This window comes from Euleptes europaea, chromosome 2, assembly GCF_029931775.1.
Source record: "Euleptes europaea isolate rEulEur1 chromosome 2, rEulEur1.hap1, whole genome shotgun sequence".
Classification (NCBI taxonomy): Eukaryota; Metazoa; Chordata; class Lepidosauria; order Squamata; family Sphaerodactylidae; genus Euleptes; species Euleptes europaea.
The window spans coordinates 88686895-88709380 of NC_079313.1; the positions used below are offsets into that span (position 1 = coordinate 88686895).

Consider the following 22486-nt stretch of genomic DNA (forward strand, 5'->3'; position numbering starts at 1 on the left):
AACTCTCCGAATTCCCATGCTTTCATTTTTAAAAACAAAGTAAGTCTTTAGTCGAGGGTTGGCAGGAGACTCGCCATGAGGGAGGGGAGGCTTGCTGGCAATGTGGCGACATCCCTTTCATGACCTGGAAGTGGCAACATCACATGGGAATGTGCTAGTATTCACCCCAAACTCTGAACTTACACAGCACCTATCCTGGCTTTGCTGCAATCCTGTCCAAAGCATCACACCAAAGCGGGTTTGGGAAAGACAAGAGAAAAGCCAGGGAAAACCCAGGAGGTGCATAAATGCATTCATTGACATTAATTCCACTCTGTCTTCTCTGCTGTTTAACAAGCATGGGGGCATAAGTGCATTGAAGCAATGCTCGCTTCAGCTGCTAAAAGCCAGGCAGGAAAAGGTCATTTTAGCAGTGATGTAGTGAAGGTTGAATGGCAGATGAATTCAAAATGGGTAGGTGTTTGGCTACCTGCTCTGAAGACTGAACAGGAGGGCACGCAGCCAGAGGCGGATCTACTGTTAAACTAATGAAGCTTAAGCTTCAGGGCCCCTAATCCCAGAGGGGCCTCTGAAGCAACTTTTTTTTAGCGAGTGGATTTCTCAACAAAATCGATGGAGTTTTTTAGTGATAGAATCATAAGCCAATGGGTGGAAGTACTTAATATTGACTTTAGAATATGCTCTAATACCCATTTCATATGGCCTGAATATGTTCCTGTAATTGGTCAAATTTCAAAGTTTTCTCAGGGGCTTGCAGCGCTCGAACCCCCAGCTGTAAGGGCACACTGAGCACGCCAGAATCTATTCACAGCCTACATTTTGGCAACTGGATCCTCAGATCCTTCGTTGGTGCATGGCTTAATAGTTCTGTAGTTTTATTTCGCCACTGTATGGCCCATTTTCAAGGGCTCCACCCCTCCACCCTGTTCTCCACCATTTCGGCCTCAAGGTCCTTGCAAGGGCAGCAAGGCCCTTTGGACCTTTTTGGATGTCGTCCTATTGTTGCTGGTTGCGAAGGGGCCCCCATAACAGTTCAAGCTTCAGGGCCCCAAAAATGTAGGTCTGCCACTGCACGCAGCATAGTACTACCCAAGATATTGTAGAACTAAAAAAAAATCACAAAACTGCGAAATATCTCACTTTAAAATTTTTGGCTGCATAAAAACCTTCGTTCTGAAGAACAATAGGTGTTAATCTAATTGATTTTTAAAAGTTCTATGTAATGTATTGTGAATGTGGGATATAACAAAACCAAAGTAGGTACAAATAAACCATGTATCCTATAAGCTTTTCTGCTGACAAAATGTGTGTGTGGGGGGGGGAAGGCTTGTGTAGGCAAAAGCCACATGAGTTGGTGGCTACAATAAGGAGGGGAATCAGAAAAGACTGAGCAGAAAAGTTGGTATGATATAGTCCACTTTTTTTCAAGGTGTGAACTTACAGAATCCTAGAGAGAGATGTTGAGGTGTGGGATAAGATTTCCAAACTGCCCCCCTCCAGTGGTACCTCACAGAGAGGGGGCAGTTTATAGAAGTGATTGCTTGTCCCAACAGTTGACTATAGCACTGAGTAGCCAAACTGAATAAATGCCACAAGAATCAAATTGCCTCAGATTCAAACAGCAAACTTATTAATTATGGGCATGATCCCATGAAGGAATGTAATGAGCCATTAATTTAAAAGACCAGGTGGAATGGCCACTCTCCAATAGTTCTGGAAGCCAAACATTTCCAACAGAGTCAGTGGAAAAGGCTGCTATTTGGCGCCTCTCCTGCTGATGCAGCCTGCAGGAATTCCTATTGACAAAACAGTAGAACACTAATGGGAAAATCTTAATTTTTTTAATGTCTAGGAGGATGTTAGAAGTAGGTGGGTTGATTGGTGGCATTAGAAATGTTGCATCCCTTTAAAATATGGAAACACAGGACATTTAAACAGAGGCTTTCGTGTCCCCTGCAAGAATGCCAGAGGTAGAGGAGGTACAGTTTGATGTTGACCCACCCCCAAGAATTACCTGAACCTTTATCTTTTTTCCCCATTCTGTCAGCAAAATGGTAACGAAGATTTCTGACTCAAGTTTATTACTTTTATTGTTAGTATCCCTACTGTTGACTAAGTTGGCAGTTCTGCCGTAGGAGGCTAATGTAAAATTGGATTTTGCAACTTCAGGAATAACTTCGTATTTCCTGGGGAAACTATTATTAGGGCAAAGGGGTAGAGTTTTGAAAGTGGCCTAACCAGGGTAGACCATCATTTTCAAACATGCTGCAAAATACATTAGGCATGAAACGTATATTCCTGGAAATCTATGGCTAATGAAATGCTACAAAAGTAAAAGTAAACAACAGAATAAAAAGATGCCAGCACTTATTTCTTTACTCCATTTATACCCTGCCTTTCTCATCAATGGGAACCCAAAGCAACTTAGGTCATTTGCCTCGCCTCCATTTTATCTTCACAAGCCTGTGAGGTAGGTCAGGCCGCGAGTGTGTTGACTGGTCCAATGGCAGCCAGGGAGCTTCTGTGACAAGAGCAGGGCTTCCAACCTTGTCCCCCCAGATCCTAATCTGGCACACTGACCATTATACCATGCTGGCTTTTCAGCCCTCTGGAGCCTTACCTATGCATCATTTGGAAGAGCTTTTCACTTGGGCTGGTGAAAACTTATCTCAGTGGGAGCCATTTAACATCTAGAAGGCCAATTCCTCAGAAGTCTAGTTATAGAATCTCAGGCAGCAAAAAGCCAAAATGAACTGTACTAAAAATAACCATTAAACACATACTTTTGAAAGTCCAAATGCATTTCCTACCTCTGATTTCATCAGACATTTGCCAGTCAGCTGGCCCTGTAGTCTGGGTATAAGGGGAAGGTAAAAATAGTTTGGATTTCCTCCTCTGCCCTTTCTCTTCTTTTCAAGTAATTGGGCTGCAAGAATAAACTTTTGATCACACTCAAAGCTAAGTGCATGGCATTGAAAAGAATTCATGTTTAGATGCAATGATACGGAATAATCAGTATTGACTGATCATCTTTGCGAAAGGTGCATCATTCCAATAGAGCTGGAGGACCCATACCCCAGCTCTCAAACCTCATATAGGCTAAGTCATGGTTGAACAAAACAGTACTGTGCATGAAACCAAAACACTGATGAGATTGGAAAAATCTCTGTATGGTGGTACCTACATTGCACTCACACATTACCCAAGCACATTCACTCAATGCTAGTTAATGGCTAGGAGAAAACAATTATCCTACTCTAAAATATATCATAGTCCCCCCTCTAAAGTCTGGTTGATAACCTCCAGTCTTGTACCACTTCTTTATAGGGCTTTCTGAAAGCAAGCTATTACCATCACATGCACCATGAAGAAACTGAGAAGAAACTGTTTATAAATGGTTTAACAACACTGAAGTCTTGCCTGGGTTTGGAATTCTTTGAGCAACAAGCACAAAGATAATGGTAATCTAACAATACTTGGACTTCCAAAATGATCTGGAATCAGGAATGAAGTAACTTCAATGTCAGCCAAAGTAGTGGATGGGTGATAGATTTGTCTGTTCTCAAAGGAAGTACTTACTGGAAGCCACTGCCACAAGATGTAGTTCTGGGTACTACAATTCATGGCTTTTGGAGGGGACAAATTCTTGGAGAACTCTTTGTATGTCTACTAGCCTGTGTTTAAATAAAACCACCATCTTCAGAAGCAGTAAACACCAATTGCTAGGGAGCATCAGTTGAGGAAATTGCTTTCATTTCCCTGCTTATAGGCTTCCCAGAAGCTTTTGGATGGCCACTCTGACGTGGTGGACTACATGAAAACAGGATGCTGGCCTTAGTCTGATCTAGAAGGACTTTTCTTATATGATGCCTGATGCACAAAAATCCTGTAAATATATAGTATTTATAATTCAACCCCCTCTATTTTACAGAAAGTAAAAGTTAACGAAAACTATATATAGCAAAACCATATCACAATCTTGAGCTCAGGACGTATTTCAGACTTTTATCTAATATAGCACAATAAATACCTCTAGTGCAGAACTAAATATCCTGCACATGAACATCCCAGTTTCGAACGTTGAGAGGCTAAGATACTATACCAGACACACTTTCGTACATTAGCTTTATTTAAAACACAATTACATCTGTCTTGTAGAACTGTTTAAAGTGATGGTAAACATGTGTTTTAGGTAATGTCCAATAGAAAACAAGGATTGCAATTTACAGAAAATAATGGAGTACTTAAAATCCAACAATCAGATTACAAAGGAGCAAATTGGAAGAAAAAAGCAATTTCTTCTTAAGCAAAGAGTAGCTACTGAAAACAACGTAGAAAAGCCTTTCACAGTCTCAAGAGCCTGTCAGTCACTGTTTCGCACACAGTCAACCGGAAGTTCCAATGCAAGTCTTTGGGTATTTCGAAATCATTGGCTCTAACTCCTCTGGACCAACATCACAACTAGTAGTTTCTTCCATCGCAGCCATTGTTAAAAAAAATTTTTTTTAACGAGTCCCGTTTCAACCTTCACTTCTTGAAGCAAAGCTTTGAATTTGCAGAGCACAGGTTTTTCCCCAAAGAAATGAATATATTTTCAATAGGTAATCTTGGGGAAAGGTGCTAAGAACACAACCACAAACGCATTTTGTTTCCCATCCCAATACCGTTGCATAAATTAAAGTAGAAAGATCAGACTAATTACAAGATTGCAATAAAAATAGCATGGTTGAAAAACATGGAGGCAAGACTGAACAGAAATAGGGTACACTGAAGTGTTCACAGAAAGTCCACAAATACAAGACACAAATACTTGGTCACTGAGGGCCAAGGAAGTTCAGAGGTGGACAAATTTCAAGACCACTGTACAGATTTGGCTGGGGGGGTTGCCTATACAGGAACAAGACCTCCAACTGCGAGAGAATAGCATTCTAAAGCTTTGCTGAAGATGACCCAAGCAATGCCAGCACAGTGGGCCATCCAGTCATCAGTGTAGGAAGGGAGAAGAGAACCTGAGAATAGTTTTGCATACCCTCACAACTTGGTGAAAGGATACAGGAGTATGACAGGGACTTCTATCATCTGCCTTACAAATTTATGTTTGGCAGTAGGAACCACTCCAGCTGGTACAGAATGATTGGGAAGGATAAAATACTTTTCAATATTTTATTTCAACAGTCTGCACCATTTTTCAATACTAAGAGGGAACAAATCCCGCCCTGTATTTTGGCAGCATGCTTGGAGCAAGATTACTTACTGTCCATGCTCCCCATTATTTTAAACTGTACTGCTGACCTTGTATCAAATAAAAAATAATAATTGCAATAACTCAAGAGTTGACATAGTAACTCCAGAATTAATATAGAAATTACCCTTAAAAATCACAAAGCAAGAGGAAGCTTTGAAATACAGGGACAAACAGCTTTGCGAACATGGCTGGAAAACAAATAGAACAGTTTAATCAAAATCTTCTTGAAGATCACTGAGCTGGCGACGCAAACAGAGCCTTTGTGGAATTATGAATGATACTGGATCTTCCCAAATTGAAACACGTGTAGTTTTGTTCTCCAGAGAGCATCATGGTAAGTGGAGAGTTCTGAAGGGACATCCATCTGACCAGCAGGGCAATTCAGGGCAACTTAATGTAGCTACTGCCAACTTCTTCAACCAGTTCAAGTGTGCTTTAAGACCTGTTACAATTCCTCAGCTAGAAAGGGGTAGTCTTAGTTATCTAACAAAATACACATCTTCAATTTTCTTTCAAAAGAAACTATGTGCAAGAATCAACTGTCGATCATTTCAGAAAGTTCTAGCAGGAGGTCATCTTCATCTTTTCCAGGATCCAGATCAATCTCTGCTTCCAATTTGCCTCCTGAAATTTCCCAGATCAGCTTCTCAAAGTCATCTTCAACGGAGGAGGGTGGCTTCCCAGCTCCTGTTGAGCTGAGCCTGCGTGTCTTCGTCGCTGCATGGGAAGAAGTTGAGCTCACTGTCTCAGCTTGCAATGTGGAGGCTACCTGGTTGTCCATGCATGGCTCAGATCTTCATAAAGAGAAAAAACAAAATTAGGTATCTCCAATGAAGAAACAAGCATCACATCTGAACATCTGGACAAATCATAGTCTCTACAAAATGGGGAGGTGGTAATAAATTGCTTTAGAACGTCTTCTCTAGCACTAGATATGCCTAAGTTAACTAGAGATATGAAAGCTAAGCAGTCAGGATCATGTAGAAATAAGAAATATTGACAACACAGTATCAAAACAGAACCAGGATGCACTGCTTAACAAGGAATAGTTTCTAGAATGTTTTATAACATGTCATAGCTCTGTAACGTGACAGCTATTATAGACTATTAGTGACAGCAGCACTTAGAGCAAGTATACTTAACACTATGTGATCCTACGCTTTAATTCTAATGTTATATGGCTGTATTAAATACACAGTGAGAGGCTGAAGAAATTAGTACCTTTCATGACAATTCCAGTGGGGGAGTCATGTTAGTCTATTTTAGCAAAACATAACAGAAGTCCAGTGGCACCTTTAAAGACTAACATTATCTGAAGAAGTGACCTCTGTCTCACAAAAGTTAATACTGGAATTAGTCTTTAGGGTGCCACTGAACTTGAGTTTTGCTTTGAAGAAATTAGACCAGTGATTGGACAGATCAAGTATATTTTAAAAGAAAAGTGGTACCTTCTAGAAAGGGTGTCTAATCTTTTTGAGCCTGTGGGCACTGAAAGCCAGAACTGACTTTTTGCTTTGAGGGAAAAGTACGAAAGCCCCTGCCATGAATCCCTGTCAGCAAGACTACTATCTGGAGATGCACCTACCTATACACTCAGATCTTCATTGGAAGCTTTTCTCTGGGGATTTTGGAAGGGGATGCATAGTGACCAAAGAAATGGGTTTCGGGGGAGGGGGGTCATGTCTTTCATGATTAGCATTTCATGATTAGCATTCAGGCACCTGACAAAGATCTTATTTTCGTGTGCCTTTGGCAGATTCCTCTTGGATCAGTTTGCTCTCTCTAGCTGTGGTTATTGAGCTGTTTTCTTGTTTTGTTACTTTTATTGTACAGGTTTTAATGTATGTGCTTTGTCGTAAGCTGCTTTGAGCATTTGTTTGGGAAAAACACAGTTATTTATATTATCAACAACAACCACAACATAAGCTGGGCCCTGCCTGCAAAAGTTTAGACAAAAATAAACGCATTTGTCTTTGAGGTGATAGAGGACATAACTCATCTGCTGCTTTTCTGGAGTCTTTGACTGGTTTGCCATTTAACAAAATGTGTTAATTTGGGAATCTTGCCAGACTAGGTGCACACAATGTCTTAACCTTTATCTGAAGATCTCCATGGTTTTGGTGAATAACAAACTTGGCGTTAAAACAGTCCACTGACAGCAGTGGTATGAGGCTGCTATTCTCTTAAGAACAACCTCCTGACTACAGCAGTACCTGAACACCACCACACTTGGTAACAACATTTATTATAATAGCGCCTCTAAGAGACAGTAATAATTATGTACGATGTCACTGAGTTAGCAAGTGCGTATGCCGCCTCTCCACAGAATCTGGCCTGAGGCTGTTCATAGAATAAGATAACAGTAAAAAACATGGCTGTAAACAAATGAAATTAAACTAAATAAAACATTACCTGATTGTACAACTCTCTTTCTCAGAAACAGGGGCCACAGCATCCTCCGCAAAGCCCGGAGCACTTGTCTAAGAAAACACATAAAAACAAGGTAAAACCACCACACACCCCACACTCTCAGCAGGTTCTTTTCCCAACTCAACTGAGATTATACCATTTAATTCTTATTCTATTTCCAGACCCCTATTATGGGCTAAATTGTAATCCTCCTCCATCGACAGGAGACTTCTCTTCCTCATACGTACCCTGCATAATCAGACCACATTAAGAGTAAGATGTAGTAGGGAAGGACACCTCACAGACCCAGTCAACACCTATAAGAGAGTCAGGCAGGGCTGCCTTTTAGCCCCTGCATTATTTACTACATAAACAACATCCCCAACTGCCTAAATGAAGCTGATCTGCATCCCCCTAAACTAGCACATCGGCATATTTCGGTTCTATTGTATGCAGATGACACCGTTATATTATCCAGAACCCCTATAGGACTTAAAAGAGCTCTTGCCAGATTCGCATTATATTGCGACAATGAAAAACTAACCATAAATTTTCAAAAAACATAGATAATGGCTTTTGGCAAACGCCCAAAACTTAAGAGTCTGGAACTTAAAATGGCATAGGCTGGAGCAGGTGAACACCTTTAAGTATTTGGGAGTAGTCCTACAGGCTTCAGGCTCCAAGCAGGCCCACAGTAACTATGTGGCCAGATCAGTCTACAGTATAACCATTTAATTATTTATTTCTCCCCTCTTACTCCAAAGGTGAAATCAGCCTCTCAAGATAAATGTAAGGATTGATGCTTCCCCAAAGATTATCAGCCATGAAGCTGAAAAGTTACAAAAATATTGCTACTCATATCATAAGAGGGCAAAGGTTCACCCACAGTATGCAGTTCTCAAGGTGGTCTATCACAGTTTCAGTTGAAATCTGGCAGCATGAATCTGTTTCCTTACCACAGCCATGCTTTCTGATGGAAGCTCCTGTGTGCTTGTGTTTGGGATGGGGCTCAGAGGTTTCACTGCTGCAATAGCAGTGGGATGACACTCTGATGCTTTCCGCTTCAGTGCCTTCTTTGTTGGAGATGTGGGTTTCACTCCAGATGGCTTCATGTTCACCTTGGGTTTGGCTGAAATATGAAAATCAAGCAGCAGCCAGTCAGTAAATAAAACTTATAATTCTTTTTTATTATTAGGCAAAAGACCATTGGGAAATAATTCCTGTTTCTCAAGAAGGCCCTTTTTACAAATACTTCGTAAATTTCAAACTTGTGAAGTACAAAACTGAATATCTCTAGAGGGCTGACATAACTTTTTGCCATTCAACACAGTTCTGGTGTTCTTCATGCACATCAATTCTTTGCCTATATAAAAAAAGGAATCTCGACTGGAGTTACTTTGATCTAGTTGCCCTGTGTTAAACAACATGAAGAAGCTGTTTGACCTAGTTTATTAGAACTAGGAATATATATTCATCATGGGGCAGAGCTACACAACTGGAGTGTACTGGTCCATGATCAGATTTGGCATGATCCATAGACAGAGATTAAAGTTGTCTGGCCACAACTGACAAGGAAGCAAGAGATTCCATGTCAAATTATCAGGCTAAGCAGAAATATCCAGGAATTCAGGAATCTACCAGCAATGTTCAAAACTCTTAATACTATAGATGCTTACACCTTGTTTCAGTCACTGCCTATTGCAGGGGTCCTCAAACTACGGCCCGCGGGCCGGATCAGGCCCATCAGGGTCCTGAACCCGGCCCCTTTAACCGATCACTTCCTCCCAGCGCCCTACGCACAGCCACCCTCCTGCAAAAAAAAAAGGTTAAACGGAAGCGGGTGGCACGAAAGCAATCAACTGTACTGTGTGACGGGCGGCGAAGGCCTGGGACTTCAAGTCCCGGCATGCAAAGCGACGCACACGCGCCATTTAAGCCTGCGAGGTGCGGGGGTGGCTGGCCATAGAGCCGCGATTGGAGGAAAAAAACGAGAGGGAGGAAAAATTTCCATTGTTCAGGCCCGGCTTGTCTGGAATGACGCCTCTGTGGTGCGTTGGGGGGGGAGAGAAGGGTGGGGAGGTAGGGGTAGCGGGACGGGCGACAGGTGACGCGCGACTGGCATGTGTGAATACGTATACAAGTGAATATGTCTCTGCAAGGTAGGGCAGGAGGGGGTGTGCATGGGGTTTAGGAGGGGGGAATTGTGGATTAGACACCTTTGGAGCTAATGAGGGAAGGAAGGGGTGTGTGCAGGGTGTGGGGGGTATATTTGTCTGGGAGTCATGTTGCCAAATTCGCATTGGCCTCCGTGTGGGGTGGCCGGCCTGGCCTGTTAGGTGAAGTGTGATCTGCAGAAATCCTGGCATGGAGCGAAACATCCGAGCCTGCCCGCTGCAGGTCAGCCCCCCCCCCTTTCATGGGGCTTCTTCAAAAGTTGGCCGCTCTGCTGGGAGTGGGCAACTTTTTATTTTATTTATTTACTTACTAATTTCATCCCCTGCCTTTCTCCCCCTCGGGGACCCAAAGCAGCATACGTCCTTCTCCTCTCCTCCATTGAATCCTCACGACAACCTTGTGAGGTAGGTTAGGCTGAGAGTGTGTGACTGGCCCTCCTAAGAGGGCTCCTGCCACAGCTGCATAATGGGTGGAAATCTGCAGGGGAAGCGGCTGGTGCTTTTTTCCTAGTGTGGAGAGTCAAGGCGTGGGAAAGGATTTGCCCTGGGCTGCACAGCCTGGAGAAAGTGTGCCTTTCAATGGCCTGATGCAGCAGGGTGATAGCAGCTTTTTCTCCTCTGGCTCTTTTGTCCATCCTCCTTTCTCCTGACTGCTGTGCAGTTCATCTTCTTTCAGCAGGCAGGAGAAGGAGGCAGAAAACAATGTTGAAGGAGGACCAGGTGAGAGATGCAGCAGCTGCCCCTTCTCCTTCTGCAGAAGGGGCTTTAAAGGGATGTGTTGCAGACCTGTAGATTGAAACCTGGTACTTCCTGATCGTTGCCAGCCATGCAGCGGCTCAAAGCGCAAGTATCTGGGCAGCCAACAAGTTGGCATCCTTAGGTTGATGGGGGAGAATTGCAGATCCATGCAGGCTCCTCCAGTAGTTCCCTTTGAACTATGAACTCCCAGAGTCACCTGGCAAGCTGTTGTTGGAAAAAGACTGCTGAACTAGATGGACCTTTTGCATTAATGCACTACTGAACAAATAGTCCCTATTTTTAAGCAGCATTTGTTAATTCCCGAATGAAACATATGAAATCTCCAACCAGATCCAGACTAACTAATGAACACTTGCATCACTTGCTACAACTAGAAGTGACAAATATGGAACCGGATATTGACCGTTGATTAAAATCGTTCTTCATTTTAAATATTGCATTGTTTCTCTTATTTTTTGTGCACTACAAATAAAACATGTGAAGTGAACAGGAATTTGTTCATATTTTTTTCAAACTATAGTCTGGCCCCCAACAGTGTTTGAGGGACAGTGAACTGGCCCCCTGTTTAAAAAGTTTGAGGACCCCTGGCCTATGGGATATCTCAGATTCACAGCTTGCATAGCAGGGCAGCTTGATAGCATCTGAGAGCATAATTTACTTTCAAGGTGCAGTAAACATTGGTTCAGAAAGTGGCAAATCACTACTACAACACAATGTATACAATCCGGATTAGGAAAAATCTCAGAAAATCCTGAACATTTTAGAACTTTATAATTTCAAAGTTTTGGAATAATTCTGGACATTTGGAATCCAACAGCCTCCTATAGAAAGCTGAGGAAGGTGCTTGGAAAATGAAAGTGGAACCTGTTCTCATGTGCTTGATATCCATCTACACCGGGGGTCCTCAGCTTTTTTGAGCATGCGGGCACCTTTGGAATTCTGAAGCCGTGTGGTAGGCACAGCCACAACATGGGTGCCACAGGAGGTGGTGCCAGTCACAAAATGGCTTCTGCAGCCTATCTTTAGTAACACAGGGAAGATCCTTGTGCTGTGATGGCAGCTGCTGCCCAAGCAACGTTTCTGAAAATCTGTATAGCCAATCAAATTTCCAATGGTCAATCAGAAATCCTCCTGGGCAAAAGCCCTGCTTGGTCCCACTTTTATTTTCTGAAAACACTTGGTGGGCACCTAGACAGGTGTCAGCAGACGCCCTAAAACCTACGGGCACATTTGGGACCCCTGATCTACACTTCAGAAGGCCAAAGCAGGCACAGAAAACACTTTCTTATTGTTCCTTTCCAAATGAAACCTGTTTTATTATCTTCCTGCTGTCCTGACCATTTGCTGCTGGTTAATGTTCTGAATGGAAACAATCCTTCCTGCAAGCATTTCAGCCTACCTTTCATTCCAACTCCACCCCTTAATGTGAGTGTATTACATACGCATGTGTGCATGCACACACAGCTTTCAAGGCCATTCAGAGGTGGTTTGCCACTGCCTGCATGTCACGACCCTGATATTCCTTGGAGGTCTCCCATCCAAACACTTGCCAGGGCCAAGGGTGAGAGTGTGTGCCAGGTGGCCCAAGGTCACCCAGCAAGTTCCCATGGCAAAGTGGGGATTCGAACCTGGGTTTCCCAGTTCCTAGTCTGACACCTTAACCACTACAACACGCTGGCTCTCAGATATGGATATGGAAACACTTAATACTGAGGGATAAGATTTAGGATTAGTAGATCCAAAGATCAGCCCATAGATTAATAGGGGGCATTTCACATTTAGTTTATGCCCCTTAGGGTATAATATTTTGCAAATGGATAGATATCAACAGGTAGTTGTTCCTGAGCACTTGCTATATCTGCACAGGCAATGGGAAAGGGGGGCAATGGAAACCCTTAAAAAAGCAGTTTGTCTTGATTTTAATGGTAAATGGGTGTTTGCTATAAACTTTAATGAAATTCCCAGCATTCAGATGTGCAATTTTTTAATCATCAAAATTCCAAATCAAAAGGGACACAAATTCTCAAATCCAAATCTGATTTTTGGTACTGGTGCCAATTCCTACAGCTGATATGAGACAGAAAGGCTATAAAAACTTATTTTGGAATTTGTATTTCAAAATCGTATACGGATCTTCACAAGTGGAAAGCAGTGTGGTGTGGTGGTTAAGAGCAGTGGGCTCTAATCTGGAGAACCGGGTTTGTTTCCCCACATCTCCACATGAAGCCTGCTGGGTGACCTTGGGCCAGTCACAATTCTTTCAGAAGTCTCTCAGCCCCACCTCACAAGGTGTCTGCTGTGGGGAGGCGAAGGTGATTGTAATCCACTTTGAGACTCCTTAAAGGTAGAGAAAGGGCAAGGTTTAAAAACCAACTCCTCTTCTTCCTCTGAGCAAAGTGCTGACTTGCACATGTCAGGAAGATCCTTTTACTTAAATACCCATTCTTATATGGCATTCTTCTGTGCCCCATGACTAGCACACAACTCAGCTCTTCCCTGAAAAGGTTAAAAGCTTAAAAAATATGAACCATCTAGATGCTAGAAAGTAAAAATAGCTTCTTTCTACCTCTGAGGCAGGCCAGCCTCTTTTTTTTAAGTCTGGTTACTATAAAAAAAATGATGTTTACCTTTTGTTCTTCGTTCCACAGGCTGAGTGGAAAGGCCCAAATCTTTTGATCCCACATCATCTGGCACTGCTTCCTGGGATCTCACCAACAATTTCTTTGTAACTGGATGGATTTTCTCTTTTGTCGCTGGACAGATTTTCTCTTTTGTCGCTGGGGCCTTCCCTGCTGCTGGTTCTCCCCCAGCGGGTGGCGCAGTCACTTGTTCCTCAAGGGGGTTCCTCTCCTGTTGCTGCTTTGTCTGTTGCTTCTCCTTCCTTATCTCTTCTAAGCTCTTCACATAGACTTTAGAATGTGAATTGCTGGCACTGCCGCTCAAAGGCTAGTTGGAAATCAGAGGAATAAAGAGGATCAGAAAAGTGATCATGTATGTTCTCCTCAGCTTGCTGGTTCTTATGATGGAATCCAGATTTATGCAACTTTACTCCAGAAGTGCAATCTGCAGAGACTATGAAGAGCCAGCACTTGCTGCCCCTCAATCAGAGCAAGAGTTAACTCACTTCTGTGCGGAAGCATAAAGATACACAATGTGACATCAATTGAATAGACGGATAACCACTAACTGTGGAGGCTCGATTGAAAGAGGCTTAATAAATCTGAACAGTACAGAACACAGGAAACATACCGTATATACTCATGTATAAGCCGAGTTTTTCAGCCCAAAAAAAGGGCTGAAAAAAGCCAACTCGGCTTATACGCGGGTCAATACGGTAGGCGAGGGGAGGGGGGGAGGGGGGAGAGAGGGGGAACTTGCCGCCACCGCCAACCCGCACGCCTTCTCTGTGGCCTGGGAGCGGCCAGCGGGGCCTTCCTGCGCGCAGGCAGGGCCCGCCGCCCCCGCCGCCCCCCCGCGCCTTCTCTGCGGCCTAGGAGCAGCCAGCGGGGCCTTGCTGCACGCAGGCAGGGCCCCGCGGCCGCTGCCGCCTCCGGCCTGCGTGCCTTCCCTGCTGCCGCCTCCAGCTGATCAGCGGGCCTCGTCCTCCCGGTGAGTAAGAGGTTCAGGGGCTCTTCTCCCTCCCCCCTAGGGTGGCGCTGGGGTCAGGGTGGGTGTGGAGGGCCTGGGAGGGGGTGGCGCTGGGGTCGGGGTGGGTCTGGAGGGCCCGGGAGGCCGGGCGGGAGGGCGACCTGGGGCAGGGGCATTGTGTAAGCCGACCCTCGGCTTATATACGGGTGCCTAATTTTTCCCCATTTTTGGGGTAAAATTAGGCACCTCGGCTTATACGCAGGTCGGCTTATACATGAGTATATATGGTAGCCATGTAAATAAAGCTTATTCCCCATTTTTTGGAATAGGGAATACATGCTGCAAGACACTGAAGTACTTCCCAAGTTGTCCAGCTCTGGGTAGTATTGCAGGACAAAGATTTCCACATTTCTTTGGTTTTTACATCCATGGAACGCTTCGATACTGGATATACCTGCCCCACAAATTAAGCCCAATGGCATATCAAGTAGCCTGCCATGGCATGTCAAAATATTATTAGACTTCAGACCTCAGCTAAACAAAGTCAATAAGATAAGGAAAGGAGCTCTATGGAGCTCTGCTCTCACCGCTCCTGATTTAGATTTTAAAACAAAGGCCATTTTAATACCTTGTATCAAGACCAGCCAAAATAACGCACCACAGTATGCAAGCTTTCAACTTCTTCAGAGCTCTTGATTAGGCCGGATGTTAAAAATACAAGGAAGAGAGGAAGAAAAAATGTCTCAGGCTACGATCTTAAGGGCGCATCTTGTATGCACCCTGCGTGAAAAGCTGAGCAGATGTGCCAACTTGAAAGGCTCTAGTGTCAGGTTGCACCCTTGGCCTTCTGAGTTGAAGCAGCAAAAAAATAGAAGCATCTGACGGAAAACACAAAGATCAGCAATTTCTTTATTCCAGAAGGGCCATGGGTGCAACCCGACATGAGAACCATTTAAAAGCCACATACCTGCTCAGCTTTTCACATTGAATTCTTACAGGATGAGGCCTTAGAATCATGCTCCAACACATCCTTTTTCTCTCTCCCTCCACTCCTTCCAGCCTGAGGAAGAAAGCTTTCAGACGGTTCTACTATTTTGACTGGTCCTAATAAAAAGTATTGCATGGCTTCTATTTTTTGATTTTGCCTTAGACTAATGGCATTACCTCCAAAGTTTTGATTTAGATACTGAACAGCCAGCATGAGAGCTGTGAGAGATACTGTAAGAGCCGGCATGGTGTAATGGTTAAGAGCAGCAGACTCTAATCTGGTGAGCCAGGTTTGATTCCCCACTCCTCTATACGAGGCCTGCTGGATGACCTTGGGCCAGTCAGTTCTCAGAACTCCTTCAGCCCACATGGAGACAGGCAATGGCAAACCACCTCTGAACTTCTCTTGCCTTGAAAACCCTACGGGGTTGCCATAAGTCAGCTGTGGCTTGATGGCACTTTCCACCACCACCACTGAACAGCAGTTTGCAGTTAGCAGAAAGTGAACAAATAGCATTACCAAGGCCCCTGTTTCTAATATGCAGAATGCCTTATGCAGTGTAATGGAAGACTTACCTTCACAGTGGCATCTGCTGGGAAAGTTCTGGGAGAAGACTTGCGTTCTAGGAGCTTCTTTTCTTCCTTTCCAGGGGCTGTTAAACACCACACCGTTAATTGTAAGTGAAGAATCATCTCTCCCAACGACTGCAGACTTGCAGTCTACACCATCAGAGGATTAGAGGAGGACTGCTATACTCTGTCTACTGTCTTTGATTACAACAGTGTAATCTATTAGCTACAGTTCACAAAACTCTACATATCAGAGCAAGGACAACTTCTTGCACTGCTTCAAGCTACATTCCCTTTTTCCACCACTTTTTGGCCAGGTTGCATGTTGCTTGTTTATTCCCAGTATATGCATGTTGGACAACAAACTTGTCCTCCCCAGATTATGAGATATCACGTTGCTAAGTGGAGTAGCCATTTCTGCAGCAAGTCTCTAAAGCCCAGAAAATACCTCTGTACCTTCAGAGTCAAGTCCTCCACCCTTGAAAATGCTGAAGGCTGCCCTGGAATCTTGCTGGGGGTGGCGAGGAATTAAAAACTGGTGGCACTGCACACTGAACACTTAATGACCCATCTTTTATTCACCGAAGCAAATGCCCCCCAACCTGTACATTAACATTGTGGGGGGGGGGGAACGGGACTCAGAACAATGTACTGCCCTCCTAAAATGTAGTTTGGCCACCAGAATCAGACAGAAAGGGTTCTGACAAACAGGAAAGCAGCATGGGTGAGCAGTCTCTGTCTCTGTACTTGGCACCCCCATTACTACAAAGAAGACATTCCTCTATCCTGTTTTGAAATAACCAAGACAAAAAGTTATCTTTGTGCCTGTCCTCCTATACCAAACAACCACCTGCACCAAGGAAATTGAGCACAGGATGACTATTTAAAAGTTTAAAAGCACCAGATACGGCAATGTGGGCTATACCTGTTGGCTTTGTAATGCAGAGCAATCTCTTCCCAAGGACAGCACCCTCCGGTTGCACGTGTGTCTTTGAGATGTTTTCTCCACTCTGCTGCATGCGGAGAGCCTTCTCTTGCTTAATTTCTTCGAGCGTTTTGATGTGTACTTCCCTGAAGCCCTTGGCTTTGCCAGAAGGCTCCTCCAGTTTCTTTCGACTGGATACCACTGAAACCAGAATGCCCTGCTTCTGAGGCTCACCATCAGCCTTTGGTTTGCCAAGGCACTCTTTTTCAGCTTTTATCCTCTCATGTTCCAATTGTTTCTGCTTCTTTTCAGCCAGGACTTCAGAAAAGGTTTTGATCCTGATCGGAGGGGAGGATTTTGACACCGGACTGGGATCATCTGTTGTACTAGCAACTTCATCCTTGAGTGGAATTTCTTCTTTTCTTTGGCTGGCTTTCTCTAAGCGGATTTCTTCAAGTGTTTTCACACGAATTTCACCTGCAGATCTAGCAGCATGCTCTTCAAAACCAAGAAAAAAAAAACTCTCACTGGAAGAAACCATCTTCATTCAAGATCATAATTCTTTACTATTATGCCTTTATACTGCTCCATAAACAAGGCATCACCAAGGTAATTAAATGCCCTTTTGCTGATATGCCAATATAATCCTAAATGGGCGTTGTGCCTCTCAAATTTGGTAATGCAATGTACAGATTATATTGCAGCCCATGACAGATTTTCATATACTGAAGCAGACTCTGCAGTCAGAATGCTGAAAGCATACAACAGCTGCTGAGTCTAAGATTTCTAATACAAGCACAGAAACTTAAAATCAAAGTGCTGAAGAAGTAGAAAAGCTGATCCTTATATAACTAAACCACCTGCAGGAAATACTGAAAAGTGGACTGGGAAATTCAAACAAAAATTTACCTCTTTCCCTACTGTTCTGCTCAGCTGGTAAGCCTAGCCTCTCTTTAAGAGACCTGGGAACTTGTACTGCAAAAAAAGAAGAAGAAAGAAGTAAATAAAACTGTCTCCTATTTTGTTATTTACAGGAAGAACCATAAATGAATGCAAGGTATCCATTAGTCTCCATCTTGCTTCTGTCAACCATCTCCATAATTTTCTCTCCAGCATCCTTTAGTCCTTGCAAAATTTCAGTTTTTAATTTGAAAAAATCTATGTGAAAGCTCTAATTATGCACGTATATAAACACTTGCTTGATTTGTTTTCCTGTAGAACTAGGGATCTGTCAACCATAGGAAAAAAACATATTCCTGTGTGTGGCCTTTCCAGTTCTCTCTCCATCCTTCTCTTACCCAAAATAGTAGCTGGATTGATATTTTTAAACAGCTTCACTTGAATCAGACGCTGTATGTTACAAGAAAAATTAGAATGACACCCAGTAGGTTTCTACGTCTATCACCTGTGCTGATTTTAAAAGAAAAAGTAGGTGATTTAGAAATAAAAAAAGAAGTTTTCACATCTCAGTATAAACATTCTCTGTAGCTGTAGTAAGTGGAATGCATGTTACTAATGATACAGGAATACCTCTCTTTGGTGTTTTCTCAGCACTGTCTACGGAGTCCATTTTCTTTCCCAGTCTTTCAGCAAGGCTGCGTTTTAGAGGAAGACCACTCTCAGCAACTTAGGGTGGAAAGAAAACCCGTAACTTATTTTTGTGGGTTTTTAGTTATTTATTAAAATATTTATACCCCACCTTTCCCTTGTGGATCAAAGCAGCTTACAATTCAAAAAAATAAACATACAAAACAGATTAACAGTGCAATCCTCAAAGCCTCCCCCACCCCCGAATTGGCTTAGGAGCTGGCATGACCTCTGTGCCACTTGCGGCATAAAAATGGGCACTAACACCGGTGCTGGGAGACTTATGCTGGTGTTGGGGAGCCATGCAGCCAGGGCACCAGCAGAGCCTTGCCAGCAGCATGTTTGTGGTGCAGGGGCTCACAGCAGTGTCAGAGGGGGCGTTCTCGGGGGCAGGGCTTTTTGTCAGCTCCCTGAGCCCTTTCACCCCGCGAATGCCCCCTTTTGTGAGAGCGAACTTGCGCATGCAAAAGGGATGGTGGAGCCCCGTGAAACTCTATGGAGCAATTTCACAGTGCTTGGGGAAATCTGATTTTTTTAATGCAGCCACGCCTCTGCAAGCCGCTCAGGAGGAGGAATGGCTGCACCATCCCTGGGCGCCCCACAACTACACCTCCCTTCGGGATTGGGCTGCCCTACCCAAGTTATGAACCCTCCCACCAGCTAAAAAAGAGCAGCTTCTTCTGCTATGAATTATTACTCTTTTTCACTTATATAAGTGTCCCTTTGGATTAAAGGAAGGCTTTGAAATGCAAGCAGCAGATTAATGGGATATGAGTTGACAAGAGACTTTATCTTATGATGCCTTTCTACTAAAATAACAAGTGTAATGAAAACCCTCCCTGCTAAACATTCTACTTTATCTCATGAACAGCACAGGCTTTTCATGCTTTAAAAATAACAGATAAAAATGAGTGCATTATCAGAACTTGTGCAGCTACAATAAAACAAAGGGCCCTTTCACAAAGCCCAAATAATGCACTTTCAATCCACTTTCAATGCACTTTGAAGGTGGATTTTGCTGTGTGAACTGGCAAAATCCACTTGCAAACGATCGTTAAGGTGCACTGAAAGTGGATTGAAAGTGCATTATTTGGGCTGTGTGAAAGTGCACAAAGATTCGGCATGCTAAGATGTATGTACAATAGCACAGGGCAACAGTTTCCCCCCTCTTCTCACCTATGGGTGCTTTCCGTTTTCCTAGTCTCTCTGCAAGAGTCAATCGAACCCGAGGTGCCTCTCCTGAAAACAAACACGGAAATGCAAGTAGCTAACTATTCTTTTTGGAAAAACAAAACTCATACAGATAGTAGCACAAAGCCCAATTTGTTAAACTCTAAACAGACAATGCACAATTAGTACTGGATCAACAGGTGCTCTTTTATTTGGATGAAAAAACATTAAAATGTTTTATCTAATTAAGACTAACAGATTGGTAAAGGAATACAGATATTTTAAGATTACACTATGAGACAGAGTTGCCAAGTTGGGAAAAATGTATTGTGATAGTGAGCTACTGGCAAAATTAGGTTATTCAAATTTATGTGTCATTTTTCCAGCTTACTGTTAAATAATTAACACACAATAATAACATAAAACATTAAAATTAAAGTTAGAGTAGCTATAAAGTTATCAGACTACCACTGGTTGGGCATGTTTATATAACAGTGTAAAATTGCCTATTGTTGCAGTAGCTGCAGCAAAACCAGTTAATTTTGTTAATGTGGTCACAATGTGATGGTGAACATTTACAGATTTAGATCATGTCAGCTATATATGCATTTAGGATTATATCTATTGATGTATTATGCATCTTTTCTTACATAAAACCATTCTGGCTAAAGGCTCAATAAACTAATGTGACAAGGTTCTTGTAGGTTATCCGGGCTGTGTAACCGTGGTCTTGGAATTTTCTTTCCTGACGTTTCGCCAGCAACTGTGGCAGGCATCTTCAGAGTAGTAACACTGAAGGACAGTACACTGTCCTTCAGTGTTACTACTCTGAAGATGCCTGCCACAGTTGCTGGCGAAACGTCAGGAAAGAAAATTCCAAGACCACGGTTACACAGCCCGGATAACCTACAAGAACCAATGAACTCTGACCATGAAAGCCTTCGACAATAATGTGACAAGAGTTGCATGTTCTTTGTTAGCCTCCTGATGTACTATTCAAACTTTTTTTGGAATTCCAAAGATTGTTGTTAACATCCAAACTATAAATTGGATTCTAACCCCTAAAAGAGCGAGGAGTTTACAAAAGTGGACATCCTCCACCTTCTCCATACTTCATAATTAAAACTGAATCATGTCTTTATAGATACTTCGTGTTTGCAAGCAAATATTAACAAGAATTGGAAGTGACTGCTATTTGAAAATATTATTTCTTTAAATCAATGCAGCTCCAACTGCATGTACAGTGAGGGAAAAAGTATTTGATCCCCTGCTAAATTTGCCCGTTTGCCCTCTGATGAAGACATGACCAGTCCATAATTTTAATGGTAGGTTTATTGTAGCTGTGAGAGACAGAATAACAACAGGAAAAACCCCAGAAACCCAGAAGATAAAAGTCAAAGATTGATGTGCATTATAATGAGTGAAAGAAGTATTTGATCCCCTATCAATCAGCCAGATTAGGGTTAGGGTTCTGCTGTTGACAGAAGCAATCAATCCATCAAATTCCAAACTAGCCACCATGACCAAGACCAAAGAGCTGTCCAAGGATGTCAGGGACAAGATTGTAGACCTGCACAAGGTTGGACTGGGTTACAAGACTATTGCCAAGCAGCTTGGTGAGAAGGTGACAACCCTAATCCTAACTGTCAACCTTCCTCGGTCTGGGGCTCCATGCAGGATCTCATCTCGTGGAGTTGCAATGATCATGAGAACGGTGATGAAGCAGCCCAGAACTACACAGGGGGAACTTGTCAATGATCTCAGGGCAGCTGGGACCATAGTCACCATGAAAACAGTTTGTAACACACTACGCCGTGAAGGACTGAGATCTTGCAGAGCCCGCAAGGTTCCCTTGCTCAAGACAGCACACGTACAGGCCCGTCTGCAATTTGCCAATGCACATCTGAATGACCCAGAGGAGAACTGGGTGAAAGTGTTGTGGTCAGATGAGACCAAAATCGAGCTCTTTGGCATCAACTCAACTCGCCGTGTTTGGAGGAAGAGGAATGCTGCCTACGACCCCAAGAACACCATCCCCACCGTCAAACATGGAGGGGGACATATTATGCTTTGGGGGTGTTTTTCTGCTAAGGGGACAGGACACCTTCACCGCATGGAAGGGCCGATGGACGGGACCATGTATCGTCAAATCTTGGGTAAACACCTCCTTCCCTCAGCCAGGGCATTGAAAATGGGTATTCCAGCATGACAATGACCCAAAACACACGGCCAAGGCAACAAAGGAGTGGCTCAAGAAGAAGCACATTAAGGTCCTGGAGTGGCCTAGCCAGTCTCCAGACCTTAATCCCATCGAAAATCTGTGGAGGGAGCTGAAGGTTCGAGTAGCTACACATCAGCCTCGAAATCTTACTGACTTGGAGAGGATCTGCAAAGAGGAGTGGGACAAAATACCCCCTGAGATGTGTGCAAACCTAGTGGCCACCTACAAGAAACGTCTGACCTCTGTAATTGCCAACAAGGGTTTTGCCACCAAGTACTAAGTCATCTTTTGCAAAGGGATCAAATACTTATTTCACTCATTATAATGCACATCAATCTCTGACTTTTGTCTTCTGGGTTTCTGGGGGTTTTCCTGTTGTTATTCTGTCTCTCACAGCTACAATAAACCTACCATTAAAATTATGGACTGGTCATTTCTTCGTCAGAGGGCAAACGGGCAAATTCAGCAGGGGATCAAATACTTTCCCCCCCTCACTGTAATATTATCGTGAAAACATCCTTGCACTAGTTTGCTTGCATTAGCAAATGCTTAGCAGCCCATAAGGTTTATTTGATTTTTATCCCGCCCTTTCCCGACTGAGGAGCAAGGGGCCAGCTATGATGGAACTGTCACTGCCTTCAACCGTAGACCTGGCAGAACATTTCTGCCTTGCACAAATTGCGGAACTGAGCTAAGTCCCACAGGGCCCGAGTCTCATTTGACAGAGAGTTCCACCAGGGCGGAGCCAGAGCTGAAAAAGTTCTGGCCCTGGTTGATGACAGCTGGATACTTCTTGAGCCAGGGACCGCGAAGAAGTTATTACTGGATGAGCATAACGCTCTATGAGGAGT

General features: G+C 43.4%; 1 protein-coding gene across 1 annotated transcript in view; it reads right to left on the reverse strand.

The window, feature by feature from the left end:
* Positions 1 to 5584: 5584 nt before the first annotated feature.
* ZC3H11A (zinc finger CCCH-type containing 11A) overlaps positions 5585 to 22486 on the reverse strand; it is a 30053-nt gene continuing 13151 nt past the window's right edge. The window contains exons 8-16 of the mRNA XM_056844122.1: positions 19421 to 19483; positions 18188 to 18283; positions 17567 to 17632; positions 16658 to 17155; positions 15739 to 15815; positions 13215 to 13533; positions 8611 to 8783; positions 7658 to 7725; positions 5585 to 6039 (exon numbers count right to left, since the gene is read on the reverse strand). Of these exons, the coding sequence (XP_056700100.1) occupies positions 5781 to 6039; positions 7658 to 7725; positions 8611 to 8783; positions 13215 to 13533; positions 15739 to 15815; positions 16658 to 17155; positions 17567 to 17632; positions 18188 to 18283; positions 19421 to 19483 (1619 nt within the window). The 3' untranslated portion in view covers positions 5585 to 5780. The remainder of the gene's footprint in view (positions 6040 to 7657; positions 7726 to 8610; positions 8784 to 13214; positions 13534 to 15738; positions 15816 to 16657; positions 17156 to 17566; positions 17633 to 18187; positions 18284 to 19420; positions 19484 to 22486) is intronic.